Source organism: Sebastes fasciatus, chromosome 12 (assembly GCF_043250625.1).
Source record: "Sebastes fasciatus isolate fSebFas1 chromosome 12, fSebFas1.pri, whole genome shotgun sequence".
NCBI classification, from domain to species: Eukaryota; Metazoa; Chordata; class Actinopteri; order Perciformes; family Sebastidae; genus Sebastes; species Sebastes fasciatus.
The window spans coordinates 3,384,898-3,405,097 of NC_133806.1; the positions used below are offsets into that span (position 1 = coordinate 3,384,898).

Sequence of the window (20,200 nt, forward strand, 5' to 3'; positions counted from 1 at the left end):
GTTTAATACCTTTATATTGAGGTCATAGTCAAGTCAGCCCACTGACAGCTGTTGTTGCCTATTGGGCTGCAGTTTGCCATGTTATGATTTGAGCATAGTTTTTATGCTGAATGCAGTACCTGTGAGGGTTTCTGGACAATATCTGTTATTGTTTTGTGTTGTTAATTGATTTCCAATAATAAATATATACATACATTGGCATAAAGAAAACATATCCCCCCACTCCCATGTTGATAAGAGTATACTTGAACAATCTCCCTTTAAGGTACATTTTGAACAGATAAAAAAATGTGTGATTTATTTGAAATTAATCGTGATTAATTATTTCAATTGATTGGCAACCCTAATATATATATACACACTACTTGCTCATAGATACTTCTTTCTTGATAAAAGAGGTATAAAGGAGTAAGCACTTACTTTTTAGTGTGTTTAATGTGACCTGAAGTAACACCTCACCAAGCTGAGTTTTACAGTATTATACAGTATGTCCAAAGTTTTACCAGAAGAACTATCTCTTGTCTGAATTACTTCTTTATCCTAATCTTCCATCGTCTCTTGTACATTTCAGACAGAGTGACGTTGCCAGTTTTCATCAACACATTTATCGCTCTACTAGTACTAGTATGTGCTCTGCTGTTTGTTAACAGGTAGTCTAACAGCTCAAGACAACAAAATGCAACACATTACAGTTATTGTTTTCTAACTTTTACTTGGACACTTTTTTTTAACTCTGTCCGTGTGGACTAGGTCTTAGTGTTTGTACTTACTGTGAGAGAAAAACAAATAAACATTCAGTTCATCATTACCACAAAATGCTGCGTTTTTAAACAAGAAGACGAAGATGAAATGATGATATCATGGAAAAAGGAAGCTAATTGCTAAAGGCAAACCTGACAAACATACAGAGTCTTTTATTTATTTCCTATATATTTACAGAGCTATTGTTTTATGCAACTTATATATTCAACAGTAACAATGTCCAAAACAACAATCCAATGACAGCTTAAGAGTTCATTTCCTTTTTACCTTTGAAATAGTTCTTTGATCTAAACTCTCGTGACTTTATGGTTACGTTTTTAGTAGGGGTGGGGAAAAAATCAATTCATGTAAGAATCTCGATTCTTATCTTCTAAGATTCTGAATCCATTTCTGAATTTTCCCAGACCTAATTTCTTTTTATTGTACAAAATCATATGTAATGGTTCATCTAAGCACACCACTAAGTTTTAGTATTTTATATTATATTTAAAATCAGTTTTGATGATTTATATGCGTCATAAGAAAGAAGTTGTGGTGACTTACATTTTCTTCAGGTCTTTCGAGCAGATAGGTGAAAGATGAGTAGAGAAGTGAAGTTCCTTAAAGGTTGTGCTGCTTTTTCAAACAGCCTGCAAGACTTGAAAATGAGGAAGTCTCTAAAAACTCACATTTATGTGGCAATGAAATGTACTTTTTTTTTTTTTTATCAGATATGGTTTTAAACGGTCTCACATCTGTCCTGATCCTAGCTTTTACTTTACTAATCTCAAATATTCTGCTTTCATACAAATATTCAGTCTTTGGACCTAAAATGAAATATAATGTTTGTATTACCAACCTGGTAATGGGAATTTCTGCAAATGATTAAGACACTACAGAAACCTTTAATTAGCCTTTATTGTCAAAGCGATTTACACATACTATAAAAACAATAACACTGTTAAACTTAATACTGAAATCCCACCAATTTAACTGAAATGTTGCTGTTTCAAATCTACAGGCTGACCAATAAATCTGGATCGAGAAGGTGATGACATAGACTCAGTCAACTGTCCCGTGATAATTAACAGAATCATAAAACAATAGAAATAGCAGGAAACTTAAGTTTTTACATTGCTACAAAAATAATGCCATAATTATGGAAATAGCACATTCATCATCAGTCAAATTCACAACACTGTAGTCTCATATGATTTCATGAGACACTGAATGAAAGCATGTAAACAAGTAAAGGTTCATCCATGAGAACAACAGTAATACAAAGTGAATGATAATACAGGACTGTTAATTATTATTATCATGTATGGGAGGCAGACAGTAATATGCACACAAACATTTTAGAATGGGATTCAGTCCAATTCAACAGCTCTACGTATGAACCTCAGGATGGTTGACCTTTATTGAATGTCAGAGAAGAGTTCACTCAGTTCAGTGGTGATTGTTGAAGCAGTTGTTTGGAGTTTTGATGACATACATGTTCCCTCCATGTATGTACTGTACATTTAAGAGACAAAATACACCTGGAAATATAAAGCAGTCCAATACAAAACCACCACCAACTCAGAAGAGACCACAAAGTTAAATGAATACCTCTGTGATCCAGTTTCAGCAATAATTAAGCAGTATAACCCCACAAAGCCTCGTATCTCGTATCTCTAGTATGAGTTTATGGTCTCAATCCCTAGTTTCAAGTCTTCTTCAATACAGCATGATGTTCATTTAGTAAATTATGGTCCCATTTAGAGTCAAATAGACCATAAAGCAGGGGATGCTTTAGGGCGGGGCTACCTGGTGATTGACAGGTCGCTACCACGGCGGTCTGGGAGTTGTTTGTGTTTTGGTCTGACAGCTTTAACTCTTTCACAGTGTGTTTTCAGTTCATGAAAGTTAATTGTAACATTTTGGTCGCCTAAAAATGTCTCATTCAGCGTTCGGTTGTACTTAGCTCCACCCTCTTGTGTCACAAAAAACCAAGATGTCGATGGCCACAAAACTAAATTCCGAGGCTTGAAAGCTGCAGTCCACAAAACCACTGGGTGACATCACGGTGGCTACGTCATCTTCTTATATACATGCTATGGTTCAGCCATGCTGATAATTCTAGTTGGATATTTAAAATCGTTTTTTAAATAAAACATTTACTAGTCTTGATCAACAGAGCTTAAAACTACCATGTAATATAATCAATACCTCTCTGATGACGTGTAAACCCAAGTTGAGCATTAGATGCTTCATAGAGAGTATTTATTTAAATTACATTGTATAGTTGTTCATATTTTGTGTCCAACCCCCGTAGGTAGTTGATTTATAAACACTCCTATCACTAAAGTTGCAATTTAAGGCGTTGCAGAAAAGAGCAGAGCGACAAAGGATGTCAAATAATATATAGGATACAAGACACCCTTCAGTAAAGTTATCTGATAATTATCAAGATCAGTGGAAGCTGACATGGTCACTTTGGAGTTTGGGCAATGACATCATACTCCGGAGATCTGTCTCTACGCTCCAGTGGCATGTAAGTTCTGTCCTCTTCTTCTGGCTTCACATTCTTTCTTGCTTTCCTTTTGAGGAAAACAAAGAAAAATACATAAATACATACTGTATATGTCATCAACAGAGCTTTCATAAGGAAAAGTATAGTGCAGTGTGATAACATACCAAAGGAACACCATGCAGACAATGCACAGGACGTTGACAGTGAGAGATACACCAGCAACAGCCAAATACAGACCTTGACCAGATGTTTGAGGCTCAAGGCTGTAGATGTAAAACCGTTGACTTGCAGATCCCAGAGAGTTGGAGCTGCTGCAGATCAAGGTGGAAAGATTCCTCTCCTGTGGTTGATTCACAGTGATGATGCTCTTCAGACCTGTGTCATTCAGAGACTCATTGCTGATTGCAAACCTGTCAGAGCGATTGACAGGTAACCCATACAAATACCACTGTAAAGAGGGAGAGGGATTTCCCACGGTCCTGCAGGAACAGTTGAGCTGGGCTGCAGCTTTGGTGCAGTCAGGTGAGGGCAGGATCTGTGGAGCAACTGTAAAGAATGGACAGGAAATTTAAGAGTTAAGTCAAGTTGAGTCAAGGAAGGTTATAAGTTAATATAAGAAAATAGTTAACTTTTAATGGGAGTGGAGGTGAAAATGAGACTGTAATCAAATTGTCATCCATTTCATGTGTTGAAATTTGGTTTCATGGCTTTTACTTTGTTATTTCGTGAAATCACGGAAGTGTCAATATTTTACAAATGACAAATGAACTCACATGAAATATCAGCTGTTAAACTTGTGCTAACAGTTGACTCAGTGCTGCCATCTTGTTTGTTGTAGACGGCAGTACAGGAGATTGTCTTTCCATGATGGTGGTGAGAAGCAGTGAAGTTCACAACAGAGGTCTTGACTTTAGTTTTGTCCTGATTCTCCTGCAGTGTCTCCTGACTGTCACCCAGGCCGGAGGTCCATGTCAGAGTTAGAGGATGAGACAGACAGGGAGCTGGAGCAGAGCACATCAAACTCACTGAGGTTCCCTCCTTCACCTTCAGTGTGGACGGAGTCAGAGTCGGTCTGGGAGGATCAGCTGGTGGGGAGGTACATATGAACCAGTCACTAAATAAACAGACATTTCTCTCCATTTTTATGCTATTTGCCAAATGCAATGAATGCAAAACAAGGTCACAGCAGTTCAACAAGGGAAATGAATGACTGAAAGCAAGTAAACAGACTTTAAAACCTACCTTTGACTGATATAGAGATTTTTTGTTGAGCAAAACTAAATTTCAGAGCATTGTTGCATTCTACTCTGAAGAAATACTTATCACTGTAAGCAGGTTCCATGTTGTTCAGGGTTGTGGTGCAGTCTTTTCTTGTCAAGTCTCCATTTATTGTAGTTTGGTGTGGATAACTGCTGTCAAACACAACAGTATATTGATCATTTTTCCATACTGCTTTACATGTGCTATCTAAGTTTGATTCATACCGTTCCGGTATGTCAAAGGAGCAGGGGATGGTCACACAGGATCCACTAAGAACATCTATAGTCTGCGGCATTAATGCCTTAAACTCTCCACACAGGGCACCTGAAACACAAGAAACAAAATGAATACTACTTTACAGTCATGAGGAGTTTTTACTGTTTGATGGCCTCGCTAAAATCTTACCACTAAACCTCATTCTTAGAATAATCCAAAATGACGACGGCAAAGATTAAGATTTGTTCCCACAGTGTTTTCCCTCTAGATGTTTCATTTTTCACCCATCAGATTTAAGTTTTAAGAAAAAGGCAGCAGAATATAAATACTTGACCAACATTGCATAGTTATAGTTTTTTATAGAAAGAACTTCAACTCACCTTGCAGCAGAGAACCAATGAGGAGAGTCAGAGCTGCAGCCATCTTTGTGTGTCCGGAGAGGCAGAAACTCTGGAGATTACACATTAACATTCACATGTTTAGTGCATTTCATCCCTAACTAACTTTTTATAGTCAGGTTTATGTTGGAGGCCACTACTGAATGCAATATTTGCAGAGGTTGCAGATGGAGAAATGTTCTGCTGAGCCTATATTTCTTTTTTGATCTTAATCAATGTGGAAAAGATTCCAAAGACGCCTGTACAAAATTAAATTCGTTTAGGTGTGTCAGCATCTCATGAGGACATCTATTTATTATCCATAAGGGGAAAAGGGGGGTGTATTACTTGCACATTTTCCAGACCTTTAAGAAACTTTGGTGATGGAGATATTCAACAGAAGGGTAATACTGGTTTAGGCTTAGTCCACGTACATGGGTATCTTTCTAAATCTAGCTTTTTCTATACGCTTCTGCCGCTCGTCCACCTCTTGTAAATATGACCATTTATGGTTTCATTTAGGAGTTAATACTTGTCTTACTTCTCTTTATTGACTGCTAGTGTTTTGCAACTTTATCATCATGTCACCTTCTTAAATTATTAGCGAAGTTTGTGGTGTCACCCATTTCTTAAATTTGTTTCAGGAAGTGGAAGGCTTAAAGTAGATATGTGACACTCGCTCACACTAAATACAGGCACTATAAATGGGCCCGGAGCACAAAGAGAGTGAGAGAATAAGACAGCCTAACTACAAAAGACACAATTTTTAAAACCATATTTGACAAATTTCACAAATTTTTAATTTGTGTGTGTGTGAGAGAGTGTGAGAAAGTGTGTTGAAATATCTGGTGTGACTCTTGGAGGTGTTAAAACGCCCCACTTCCTGCTATCTAGTATGTTCAACATCACTTTTTAAGATCATGTTGACTGATATGTAAATTAATTTACTGACATGTTTCTTTCATTTTTTTTTTTTTCCCTTTCGTTTAATACTTTTATATTGAGGTCATAGTCAAGTCAGCCCACTGACAGCTGTTGTTGCCTGTTGGGCTGCAGTTTGCCATGTTATGATTTGAGCATATTTTTTCCAATAATAACATACATTTGCATAAAGGAAACATATTCCCCCACTCCCATGTTGATAAGAGTATACTTGAACAATCTCCCTTTAAGGTACATTTTGAACAGATAGTCTAACAGCTCAAGACAACAAAATGCAACACATTACAGTTATTGTTTTCTAACTTTTACTTGGACACTTTTTTTTTTAACTCTGTCCGTGTGGACTAGGTCTTAGTGTTTGTACTTACTGTGAGAGAAAAACAAATAAACATTCAGTTTATGATTACCACAAAATGCTGCGTTTTTAAACAAGAAGACGAAGATGAAATGACGATATCATGGAAAAAGGAAGCTAATTGCTAAAGGCAAACCTGACAAACATACAGAGTCTTTTATTTATTTCCTATATATTTACAGAGCTATTGTTTTATGCAACTTATATATTCAACAGTAACAATGTCCAAAACCACAATCGAATGACAGCTTAAGAGTTAATTTCCTTTTTACCTTTGAAATAGTTCTTTGATCTAAACTCTCGTGACTTTATGGTTACGTTTTTAGTAGGGGTGGGGAAAAAATCAATTCATGTAAGAATCTCGATTCTTATCTTCTAAGATTCTGAATCCATTTCTGAACTTTCCCAGACTTTATTTCTTTTTATTTTGTACTGTACAAAATCATATGTAATGGTTCATCCAAGCACACCCCTAGGTTTTAGTATTATGAACTATATTTAAAATCAGTTTTGATGATTTATATGCGTCATAAGAAAGAAGTTGTGGTGACTTACATTTTCTTCAGGTCTTTCGAGCAGATAGGTGAAAGATGTGTAGAGAAGTGAAGTTCCTTAAAGGTTGTGCTGCTTTTTCAAACAGCCTGCAAGACTTGAAAATGAGGAAGTCTCTATAAACTCACATTTATGTGGCAATGAAATGTACTTTTTTTTTCATCAGATATGGTTTTAAACGGTCTCACATCTGTCCTGATCCTAGCTTTTACTTTCCAAATATTCAGTCTTTGGACCTAAAATGAAATATAATATTTGTATTACCAACCTAATAATGTAATGTGAATTTCTGCAAATGATTAAGACACTACAGAAACCTTTAATTAGCCTTTATTGTCAAAGCGATTTACACATACTATAAAAACAATAACACTGTTAAACTTAATACTGAAATCCCACCAATTTAACTGAAATGTTGCTGTTTCAAATCTACAGACTGACCAATAAATCTGGATCGAGAAGGTGATGACATAGACTCAGTCAACTGTCCCGTGATAATTAACAGAATCATAAAACAATAGAAATAGCAGGAAACTTAAGTTTTTACATTGCTACATAAATAATGCCATAATTATGGAAATAGCACATTCATCATCAGTCAAATTCAAATCAACACTGTAGTCTCATATGATTTCATGAGACACTGAATGAAAGCATGTAAACAAGTAAAGGTTCATCCATGAGAACAACAGTAATACAAAGTGAATGATAATACAGGACTGTTAATTATTATTATCATGTATGGGAGGCAGACAGTGATATGCACACAAACATTTTAGAATGAGATTCAGTCCAATTCAACAGCTCTACGTATGAACCTCAGAATGGTTGACCTTTATTGAATGTCAGAGAAGAGTTCACTCAGTTCAGTGGTGATTGTTGAAGCAGTTGTTTGGAGTTTTGATGACATACATGTTCTCTCCATGTATGTACTGTACATTTAAGAGACAAAATACACCTGTAAATATAAAGCAGTCCAATACAAAACCACCACCAACTCAGAAGAGACCACAAAGTTAAATTAATACCTCTGTGATCCAGTTTCAGCAATAATTAAGCAGTATAACCCCACAAAGCCTCGTATCTCTAGTATTAATCACAGTGCTGTTTTGCATTGCATTGTGTATCTGCTCATGTTATTGTCCTCACCTATAAGTAGCAAGTAGAGGTTCAGACCAGTGGGCTACCTCCGGGTCTGAGAAGTGAAGCTAATGCTGAAGTGCCTTAAACTTGCATTCTTTCTAACAGCCAGCAGGGGGCGACTCCTCTGGTTGCAAAAAGAAGTCTGATTGTATAGATGTCTATGAGAAAATGAGTCTACTTCTCACTTGATTTATTACCTCAGTAAACATTGTAAACATGAGTTTATGATCTCAATCGTTAGTTTCAAGTCTTCTTCAATACAGCATGATGTTCATTTAGTAAATTATGGTCCCATTTAGAGTCAAATAGACCATAAAGCAGGTTGTGCTTTAGGGCGGGGCTACCTTGTGATTGACAGGTCACTACGCGGTGTCCGGTCTGGGTGTTGTCTTGTTTTTGTCTGACAGCTTTAACTCTTTCACAGTGTGATTTCAGTTCATGAAAGTTAATTGTAACATTTTGGTCGCCTAAAAATGTCTTATTCAGTGTTCGGTTGTACTTAGCTCCACCCTCTCGTGTCACTTCTGTTTGCAAAAAAACAAGATAGCGACGGCTAAAAACCAAAATTCCAAGGCTTCAAAACGGCAGTCCACAAACCACTGGGTGACATCACGGTGGCTACGTTCTCTTCTTATAAACATGCTATGGTTCGGACATGCTGATAATTCTAGTTGGATACTTAAAATCGTTTTTTAAATAAAACATTTACTACTCTTGATCAACAGAGCTTAAAACTACCATGTAATATAATCAATACCTCTCTGATGACGTGTAAACCCAAGTTGAGCATTAGATGCTTCATAGAGAGTATTTAGTTAAATTACATTGTATAGTTGTTCATATTTTGTGTCCAACCCCCGTAGGTAGTTGATTTATAAACACTCCTATCACTAAAGTGTCAATTTAAGGCGTTGCAGAAAAGAGCAGAGCGACAAAGGATGTCAAATAATATATAAGATACAAGACACCCTTCAGTAAAGTTATCTGATAATTATCAAGATCAGTGGAAGTTGACTTGGTCATTTTGGAGTTTGGGCAATGACATCATACTCCGGAGATCTGTCTTTACGCTCCAGTGGCATGTAAGTTCTGTCCTCTTCTTCTGGCTTCACATTCTTTCTTGCTTTCCTTTTGAGGAAAACAAAGAAAAATACATAAATACCTACTGTATATGTCATCAACAGAGCTTTCATAAGAAAAAGTATAGTCCAGTGAAATAACATACCAAAGGAACACCATGCAGACAATGCACAGGACGTTGACACTGAGAGATACACCAGCAACAGCCAAGAGAAGGACTCCACTGTACGGTCCACAATGTTGCTCACAACCTGTCATAAGAAATAACAGAATACTCTACATATCAGATCCCTGTTCAAGTGTTACATTTACATACTGTAGGTTCAAACTATTCAAATATCTATTTTTCCATGACACCGTGTCTTGACTGGCCTTGAGCGACACAGCACTGTGCGTTTTGAGCTGAACTTTGTCGGATGCCCTATTACTATTAATTCCTGTCGCTGGACGAGGAACGGCTGATTTGTGAAGTTGAAGTGAGGAGTTATCTGATACGATACCTCCTCATTTCACTACTAAAACCTAAATGAGGTGGCAGCTGGCTGGAGGGAGATCACCAGGGAGCTGAAAAGTACTCCTCCCCATGTTTTAAGTGGTTACGTCTACACTCCAATGAAAGTGATGTTGTGTGACTCCCGTCATGCGGTCCATTCAGTGTGCACGAGAGAGAGTGTGGCTTTTTTTTTTTTTCCACAATCGAATATTAATTTTCATTTTCATTTTCATTTTTTTTTTTTACAATTTGAATATATATTTGAATTTAGAACATTTGTTGACAGCCCTACAGATGTTGTTTTTTTAACAAATCTCAATATGTTATGTGCAAAAGTTGTTATCTTGTGGGAACAAGATCATCTCTCTTCCATACACCCACAGCTCAGTTTAAGTTTTAATGTCACCTTAGAATCTCGTGCAATGAAAAAATAAATAAATGTATATACAGTATGCATAGTATACAAAAAGCTTTTGATGTAGCCATTATGTGTGATAGATTCTTTCTCAAGAAAAATGCTTTTGCCACATTAGGTCACAGACTTCGATAAGATTTTTTTTCAGGGACCTCCATCTGAAAATATTTTGGTTGTCTGATCTGATTAAGACCAGAATTCTATAGTTGTCAACTCCAGTTGAGGAGATAATCGTGGAGGAAGTGAAACCTATGATCAGAATATAGTCAGTCTTAGGACTCTTAGTCACATTGGGCTCACTTATAGTGAATTAAATAGGGAAAATGAACTATTCCCCGTTTTTCTGGGCACCCTTGGAACCCCCTCAAGAACCCTTGGGGTCCCCAGAGAGAGAGCGAGAGCGAGAGCGAGAGAGAGAGAGAGAGAGAGAGAGAGAGAGAGAGAGAGAGAGAGAGAGAGAGAGAGAGAGACAGAAGGCACGCTGGCACAAATAAAATCAAGGTATGAGAAACTTTCATGCCCAAGTTAACGGATATTTAAATCATTTTTACTGTAATTGGCCTATCATGTTTTATGGAACATAAAACTTCTGAAATGTAATACTTACGTTGAACATCTATTCGACTGAGGTTGGATCGTCCAGCTCCAATGTCATTTTCAGCCTGGCAGAAAAACGGACCGTCGTCTTTCGGTGCTTTAATGGTCAGAACATGTCCGGTCCCAATAACAGTCTCCTGGCATCCGTCAGCTCTGTACCAGGTGTAGTTCCTTACTGCTGGGTTGGCAGTACTACTGCATGTCAGAGTCACATTACTGCCCTCTGGTACTGGACCTGAGGGATGGACTGATACTGTGGTGTCTTTGGGGGAATCTGAAAAATAAGTAATGAAACATTAATATTATTGGTATGTGTTACATTGTCTGTTGTAGGTTCTAGCTTCTAATATCTGTATTGTAATAGAAACAGATTAAGAATGCTGACAGCATTTTTTTTTTACACTGCATCTGATTAATAAAATACTGTTTTGTCCTGTTTCCCAACTATTCTAAAAGTCCAATATATAAATCTGGTGTTTTGAATCCAGTCCTAATTGGTATTGACGTTAGGGATGTGCATTTCAAGCAACATTACTATTCAATAATCACTGGGATCTAGTTGATTTTTCAAAAATCCCTACTCTACCTTTTCACTGTTATGGAAAATTATGGAAAAAAACTGAAATTAGGACCAAAACGGATGTATATTTAGGGATTTGAAGAATAATTGATTATACATTGTGCAAAGGGTATAAATATTATAGAAGAATAAAAATGATCATACGCCTGACAACACTGCTGAATCAATAATCAACTCTTGAAGTCAAAACATGGCAAGTAGACCATTAGTTATTGAACCTCAAATGGTCAACAAAGTGATTAATACCAGTGTAAACTCAAGTTTCATGAAAGCATCAAGAAACCAGTGGTGAAATGTTGGTTGGCTGCTTCCATTTGAAGGAAAACTTGGAGGAGCGGCTTGTCACTAAAATGAGAGAAGCGCTGGTCCATCTCTCGACCGCACACCGACACTCGCTAACGTTAAGCAAACAATCTATGCATTAGTTATTCCTTAAAGGAGTTTGCTACTTGTATAACACATTTTAGTTTTAAAAATATTAAAAATAAATAATTCTCAGATGCTTAGGCCCGACGGGGTGTCAACTCAGGTCTGGTGGGACGTGGGGCTTGTAATACACTGGCAGAGACCAGTATGTTGATGTTGTCTTCTTATTGGTGTTGTCAGATTTATAAAACCAATAAATCTCTGCAAAGACTTTAGAACGTTTTTTTGTTAGAGCTGCAAATAATTATGAATTTTATTATTGATTCATCTGCTGATTATTTTTTCAATTTATTGATTAAGTACAGTGGCTTTAAATATCCAAATAAACCAATTAATGGCTAAATCTGTTAATTAAATCAGAGCAGTGTGTAAAGATAGACCTATCAGGGTGTATAGAACATATGAGTTTGAAATTTGATACATACACTGAACATCTATATGACTGAGGCTGGATCGTCCAGCTCCAATGTCATTTTCAGCCTTGCAGAAAAAAGAGCTGTTGTCTTTAAATGCTTTAATGGTCAGAACATGTCCGGTCCCAAAAACAGTCTCCTGGCCTCCGTCAGCTCTGTACCAGGTGTAGTTCCTTACTGCTGGGTTGGCAGTACTACTGCATGTCAGAGTCACATTACTGTCCTCTGGTACTGGACCTGAGGGATGGACTGACACTCTGGTGTTTTTGGGTGAATCTGCAATATGAATAAATCATTTGTGTTATTTATAAGTTTAACTTAATCTGATTTGTCATAAAATGAAGAAAGATTATGTCACTTTTTTTCTTGCTTTTTTGGCACTTGTTGGACTGTTTCTAAGCCTATTAATTCATTTAATTAAGCTAATTGAAATGCATTAACTTGATTTTAGAGGTGTGGAAACCATATGATGTTGGCAATAAAAGCAGTCTAAATTCAAAGCTATCATTTAATCATCGGTGCTAGTAAGGACAAATGAACTCACATGAAATATCAGCTGTTAAACTTGTGCTAACAGCTGACTCAGTGCTGCCATCTTGTTTGTTGTAGACGGCAGTACAGGAGATTGTCTTTCCATGATGGTGGTGAGAAGCAGTGAAGTACACAACAGAGGTCTTGACTTTAGTTTTGTCCTGATTCTCCTGCAGTGTCTCCTGACCGTCACCCAGGCCGGAGGTCCATGTCAGAGTTGGAGGATGAGACGGGCAGGGAACTGGAGCAGAGCACTTCAATCTCACTGAGGTTCCCTCCTTCACCTTCAGTGTGGACGGAGTCAGAGTCGGTCTGGGAGGATCAGCTGGTGGGAAGGTACATATGAACCAGTCACTAAAGAAACAGTCCTTTCTCTCCATTTTTATGCTATTTGCCAAATGCAATGAATGCAAAACAAGGTCACAGCAGTTCAACAAGGGAAATGAATGACTGAAAGCAAGTAAACAGACTTCAAAACCTACCTTTGACTGAAATAGAGATTTTGTGTCTTTCAAAATTATATTTCAGATAATTGTTGCGTTCTAATCTGAACCAATAGTTATTGCTGTGAGCAGGTTGCATGTTGTTCAGGGTTGTGGTGCAGTCTTTTCTTGTCAAGTCTCCTGTCAGTTCTCCATTTATTATAGTTTGTTCTGGTTTACCGCTGTCAAACACAACAGTCCATTGATCATTTATCCATACTGCTTTACATGTGCTATCTAAGTTTGATTCATATTGGGCTGTTATGTCAAAGGAGCAGGGGATGGTCACACAGGATCCACTAAGAACCTCTATAGTCTGCGGCAGTAATGTCTTAAACTCTCCACACAGGGCACCTGAAACACAAGAAACAAAATGAATACTACTTTACAGTCATGAGGAGTTTTTGCTAAAATCTTACCACTAAACCTTATTCTTAGAATAATCCAAAATGACGACATCAAAGATTCAGCTTTGTTCCCACAGTGTTTTCCCTCTAGATGTTTCATTTTTCACCCATCAGATTTAAGTTTTAAGAAAAAGGCAGCAGAATATAAATGCTTCACTAACATTGCATAGTTATAGTTTTTATAGTCACAGATTTAAATGTGAATGAACTTCAACTCACCTTGCAGCAGAGAACCAATGAGGAGAGTCAGAGCTGCAGCCATCTTTGTGTGTCCGGAGAGGCAGAAACTCTGGAGATTACACATTAACATTCACATGTTTAGTGCATTTCATCCCTAATTAACTTTTTATAGTCAGGTTTATGTTGGAGGCCACTACTGAATGCAATATTTGCAGAGGTTGCAGATGGCGACACTTTTTCGATCTTAATCAATGTGGAAAAGGTTCCAAAGACGCCTGTACAGGATTCTGAGTCATTAAAACTCAACTGAATCCCAACAAAATTTAATTCTTTTAGGTGTGTCAGCGTCTCATGAGGGCACCCATTTATTATCCATAAGGGGAAAAGGGGGATGTATTACTTGCAGATTTTCCAGACCTTTAAGAAACTTTGGTGATGGAGATATTCAACAGAAGGGTAATACTGGTTTAGGCTTAGTCCACATACATGGGTATTTTTATAAACGTAGCTTTTTCTATGCGTTTTGGCCTGTCGTTCACACCCAAACGGCTTTTTTTGGCCACTGAAAACTGAGCTTTTGTAAACCTCTGGCCAGGGTGAAGATTTTCAGAAACTCAGTGTTTCAGTGTTGATGTGTAGACAGGGAACCTTTGTCAGCTATCACTTATGAGGTGACATATCATGCAACGGCGGCATAAATACAGCACATCCATGAACGCCGGACATAGCCAAATAACCGTAAAGGTGCTAAATACGGGATTGGGAGCATTTCTATTGCCTCTCAAAGGCTCTCTACATGGCGACAGCAAGCCGGTGATTCACAGCTAACGGTGCTAACAGAGCTAACAACAGTGAAAGTGCTGACAGAGATAAGTGTTCACCTGAGGGGGAACCGGAGGGTACACTTCCATGACGACGCCATCATTCGGGACGGCGTTATCAGCTGTAACAGCCATATGAAAGCAGTGCAGAGCGGCGGCTGTGAACTAGCTAATGGGGCACGCTCACATGCACGGACATGCACTAAAAACACACCCGGCTATGTCAACAAAGTATAGAGAAGCTTGGATTACAACACACACTGATGGAGAGTGACTTCATTCTCTGCTCAGGTAGACATTACTCCTCTATATCTTCACATAGCTAATAGTTGTTTGTTGTTATATTAATGCTCTGGATATCAAATTTAGCACCTTTAACTAACATAACTTTTTATGTGTTTATGTCAACCTGCCTACTGGTGTTGACAGCACTTCAATTGTGCTTTTGCTTTTTCATCTGGACAGAGATTTTTTTAAACAGTGCTTGTGTGGAAAGGATCTTTTTGAGAACAAAGGAAGAAAAGCGCCGTTAACAAAAATACCCCTGTAGGATGATTCTTTTCAATGAAATGCAGTCTACCTCAGTCCCAGGAAGCATCATACATCAAAATCTTTTATTTTTCAACAATGCTATACTGGTGTACGCTCTTGTACATACAACCATTTATGGCTTCAGTTAGGAGTTAAGGGCCAGGGTAGAAGTGTTAATACTAATGTCACTTCTCTTTATTGACTGCTGTCTGAAACTTTTCCATCACGTCACCTTCTTAAATTACTAGCTAAGTTTGTGGTGTCACCCATTTCTTCAGTTTTTTTCAGGAAGTGGAAGGCTTACAGTAGGTATGTGACAACATGTTAACGTGAATTTGTTTTCTTTAACGCATTAGGGCGACTTGTGATTTTGGAGGTTGTAGCAGGCTCAGGTTTTAAAGCTAGAGTGATGATACTGGCATCATATGAAACCAGAAATCCATCGGTACCAACATGTCATACTGCAATATTTGTCATTGTTTTGTGTTGTTAATTGATTTCCAATAATAAATATAAACATACATTTGCATAAAGAAAACACATTTCCCCACTCCCATGTTGATAAGAGTTGATACTTGAAAAATCTCCTTTCAAGGTACATTTTGAACAGATAAAAAAAATGTATGATTTATTTGAAATTAATTAACTATTTTAATCGATTGTCAACCCTACTATATATATATATACACACACACACACACACACACACACACACACACACACACACTACTTAGTCATAGATACTTTTTCTTGATAAAAGAGGTATAAAGGAGTAAGTACTTACTTTTTAGTGTGTTTAATGTGACCTGAAGTAACACCTCACCAAGCTGAGTTTTAACAGTATTATACAGTATGTCCAAAGTTTTACCAGAAGAACTATCTCTAGTCTGAATTACTTCTTTATCCTAATCTTCCATCGTCTCTTGTACGTTTCAGACAGAGTGGCGTTGCCAGTTTTCATCAACACAGTTATCGCTCTACTAGTACTAGTATGTGCTCTACGTAAGGGATAATGTCCAGCGAGACGGTCATTGTTGTGAAAGACTCTCCGACAGGGCGATGCTGCACATTTTCTCTCATTGTCCTGTTCTTTCACAACAATGACCTGCTGGCTGTACATTATCCCGCTTATGACACGGCTACTTACTGAAGAAATCAATAATTTGACACAAAAACAAGCCGCCAGAGTCCGACATCAGAGTTGCGCCCATAGCAACGGTCTGTTATAGAGAAATCACAGGCCGCAGAACGCCATGATCGACCAATCAGAATCGAGTATTCAACACAGTCGCGTAATAATGTTTGTCAACAGTAACAATTTCCAAAACCACAATCGAATGACAGCTAAAATGTTCATTTCTTTCTACCTTTGAAATAGTTCTTTGATCTAAACTATTCGTGACTTTATATTTACGTTTTTAGTAAGGGTGGGGAAAAAATCAATTCATGTAAGAATCTCTTATCTCGATTCTTATCTTCTACGATTCTGAATCCGTTTCTGAACTTTCCCCGACTTTATTTCTTTTTATTTTGTACTGTACAAAATCATATGTAATGGTTCATCCAAGCACACCCCTAGGTTTTAGTATTATGACTATATTTAAAATCAGTTTTGATGATTTAAATGCGTCATAAGAAAGAAGTTGTGATGACTTACATTTTCTTCAGGTCTTTTTGAGCAGATAGGTGAAAGATGTGTAGAGAAGTGAAGCTCCTTAAAGGTTGTGCTGCTTTTTCAAACAGCCTGCAAGACTTAAAAATGAGGAAGTCTCTAAAAACCCACATGCATGTGACAATGAAATGTACTTTTTTTTTATCAGATATGGTTTTAAACGGTCTCACATCTGTCCTGATCCTAGCTTTTACTTTACTAATCTCAAATATTCTGCTTTCATCCAAATATTCAGTCTTTGGACCTAAAATGAAATATGATGTTTTTATTACCAACCTGGTAATGGGAATTTCTGCAAATGATTAAGACACTACAGAAACCTTTAATTAGCCTTTATTGTCAAAGCGATTTACACATACTATAAAAACAATAACACTGTTAAACTTAATACTGAAATCCCACCAATTTAACAGAAATGTTGCTGTTTCAAATCTACAGACTGACCAATAAATCTGGATCGAGAAGGTGATGACATAGACTCAGTCAACTGTCCCGTGATAATTAACAGAATCATAAAACAATAGAAATAGCAGGAAACTTAAGTTTTTACATTGCTACATAAATAATGCCATAATTATGGAAATAGCACATTCATCATCAGTCAAATTCACAACACTGTAGTCTCATATGATTTCATGAGACACTGAATGAAAGCATGTAAACAAGTAAAGGTTCATCCATGAGAACAACAGTAATACAAAGTGAATGATAATACAGGACTGTTAATTATTATTTACAGGTATGGGAGGCAGACAGTGATATGCACACAAACATTTTAGAATGAGATTCAGTCCAATTCAACAGCTCTACGTATGAACCTCAGGATGGTTGACCTTTATTGAATGTCAGAGAAGAGTTCACTCAGTTCAGTGGTGATTGTTGAAGCAGTTGTTTGGAGTTTTGATGACATACATGTTCTCTCCATGTATGTACTGTACATTTAAGAGACAAAATACACCTGGAAATATAAAGCAGTCCAATACAAAACCACCACCAACTCAGAAGAGACCACAAAGTTAAATGAATACCTCTGTGATCCAGTTTCAGCAATAATTAAGCAGTATAACCCCACAGAGCCTCGTATCTCTAGTATTAATCACAGTGCTGTTTTGCATTGCATTGTGTATCTGCTCATGTTATTGTCCTCACCTATAAGTAGAGGTTCAGATCAGTGGGTTACCTCCGGGTCTGAAAAGTGAAGCCAACGCTGAAGTGCCTTAAACTTGCATTCTTTCTAACAGCCAGCAGGGGGCGACTTCAAAAAGAAATCTGATTGTATAGAAGTCTATGAGAAGATGAGCCTACTCCTTACTTGATTTATTACCTCAGTAAACATTGTAAACATGAGTTTATGGTCTCAATCTCTAGTTTCAAGTCTTCTTCAATAAAGCATGATGTTCATTCAGTTTGCGGCAGTAATATCTCAAACACTCCACACAGGGCACCTGAAACACAAGAAACAAATCTAGATAGTTTACAGTAGTGAGACCATTTCATTGCTCACATGCCTTACTAAATATCTTGTTTTTTGTTATATTTATAGTTATTGATCTATATATAAATTAACCCCAACTCACCTTGCAGCAGACAGGCAATCAGAAGGGAATTCAGCGCACACACACTACTTACTCATAGATTCTTCTTTCTTGATAAAAGAGGTATAAAGGAGTAAGTACTCACTTTTTAGTGTTTTTAATATGACCTGAAGTAACACCTCACCAAGCTGAGTTTTAACAGTATTATACAGTATGTCCAAAGTTTTACCAGAAGAACTATCTCTTGTCTGAATTACTTCTTTATCCTAATCTTGCATCAAACATACAGTCTTTTATTTATTTTCTATATATTTACAGAGCTATTGTTTTATGCAACTAATATATTCAACAGTACCAATGTTCAAAACCACAATCGAATGACAGCTTAAGAGTTTTAAACAGGAATTTTGCCACCTTTCACAAAGTGTTTTTCTTTCTACCTTTGAAATAGTTCTTTGATCTAAACTCTCGTGACTTTATGGTTACGTTTTTAGTAGGGGGGGGGGGGGAAATCAATTCATTTAAGAATATCGATTCTTATCTTCTAAGATTCTGAATCCGTTTCTGAATTTTCCCAGACTTTATTTCTTTTTATTGTACAAAATCATATGTAATGGTTCATCCAAGCACACCACTAGGTCTTAGTATTATATATTATATTTAAAGTCAGTTTTGATGATTTATATGTGTAATAAGAAGTTGTGATGACTTACATTTTCTTCAGGTCTTTCGAGCAGAGAGATGGAAGACGTGTAGAGAAGTGAAGCTCCTTAGAAGTTGTGCTGCTTTTTAAAACAGCCTGCAAGACTTGAAAATGAGGAAGTCACTAAAGAGCACATGCGTGTGACCACGAAGTGTGCTTTTTTATAAGAAATGATTTCAGACAGTCCCACATCTGTCCTGATTAACACGGTTACTATAAAAACATGGTGATGACATACACTCAATCAACTTTCACGTAATAATTATAAATCAAACAACAGAATCATAAAACAATAGAAATACAAGGCCACAGTGTAAATATTAAATTGCTATGTATAATAATAATATAATAATAGAAATAGTACATTTATTCTCAATCAAATTCAATTCAGGACCGGCAACACTGAATGAAAGCATGCAACGTATCCACAACAGTTTGTGTGATATCTTACATAAAGTTGCGTTTTCTGACGTATGTCCAGCAACTTGTGTCACTTTGCCCTCGTTTATGCATACAGTCTTTTCAGAATAATCTTCTGTCTTCACAGGAAACAACTTTGTCAGGTAAAAAGTAAAAAAAAAGTAAAACTACTTAGGTTAGGTATAGGAAAAAATCCTGGTTTTGGGTTACAATAATTATGGAAGTGGTGTTATTAAAGTGCAGACGTTTCGTGACAAATTAACGTTGACTTCTGGTTTCACACGGGGTATGAACACCAGTCTCCTGGGCAAATGTCCAGTGTTATTTATCCCACGCGTACACCCCGACGTCCTCCCTTTGCGGTGTTTGTCGCTCTTCACACTTAACACTTAAAAGAGCCGGCTCTCTGAGCCTGAACATCACTAGTAACTACTTCACAGACACAGAGCGGAGAGAGGACGTCACCTCAACAACGCTACCTCATGACAAGTAACTGCGGCAGTGCTACTGCAGGGCTGAGTTTTCTCTTCCATTCTGCAGGAAACTTGCAGCGGCGACACGCTTTGAGTTCAGGCTGGTGCACGCCAGGGGTAGAGAACGAGCAGGGAGGCATCTGATTGGTTCTTTCCAAGCGGACCGCGAGGCAGTGATTGGTAGACGTTTTTACAGGATTACAGCAGCTACAGATGACGGCTCTTTTACGGTCCTTTTTCAGAGCTCATCAGTAATGGATCACTGTCGGGGTGTAGAGACCATTTCAACCGATATAACAGATAGTGAATACTGGAGAACATCGTCAACCCTGCCTTTAAG

The 20,200-nt window shown here is 37.4% G+C and overlaps 2 protein-coding genes across 2 annotated transcripts in view; both read right to left on the reverse strand.

Moving 5' to 3' along the window:
- Window positions 1-2,891: 2,891 nt before the first annotated feature.
- LOC141778375 (uncharacterized) lies at window positions 2,892-4,425 on the reverse strand. Its single transcript, XM_074652606.1, has 3 exons — window positions 4,030-4,425; window positions 3,421-3,802; window positions 2,892-3,323 (listed from the first exon to the last, which is right to left on the reverse strand). Exons 1-3 carry the CDS (start codon window positions 4,394-4,396, stop codon window positions 3,215-3,217), a joined length of 858 nt encoding a protein of 285 aa, XP_074508707.1. The 5' UTR covers window positions 4,397-4,425; the 3' UTR covers window positions 2,892-3,214.
- A 4,695-nt stretch (window positions 4,426-9,120) lies between these two features.
- LOC141779816 (sialic acid-binding Ig-like lectin 14) overlaps window positions 9,121-20,200 on the reverse strand; it is a 28,738-nt gene continuing 17,658 nt past the window's right edge. The window contains exons 4-10 of the mRNA XM_074654852.1: window positions 13,745-13,814; window positions 13,115-13,472; window positions 12,650-13,023; window positions 12,118-12,381; window positions 10,697-10,960; window positions 9,327-9,432; window positions 9,121-9,229 (exon numbers count right to left, since the gene is read on the reverse strand). Of these exons, the coding sequence (XP_074510953.1) occupies window positions 9,121-9,229; window positions 9,327-9,432; window positions 10,697-10,960; window positions 12,118-12,381; window positions 12,650-13,023; window positions 13,115-13,472; window positions 13,745-13,787 (1,518 nt within the window). The 5' untranslated portion in view covers window positions 13,788-13,814. The remainder of the gene's footprint in view (window positions 9,230-9,326; window positions 9,433-10,696; window positions 10,961-12,117; window positions 12,382-12,649; window positions 13,024-13,114; window positions 13,473-13,744; window positions 13,815-20,200) is intronic.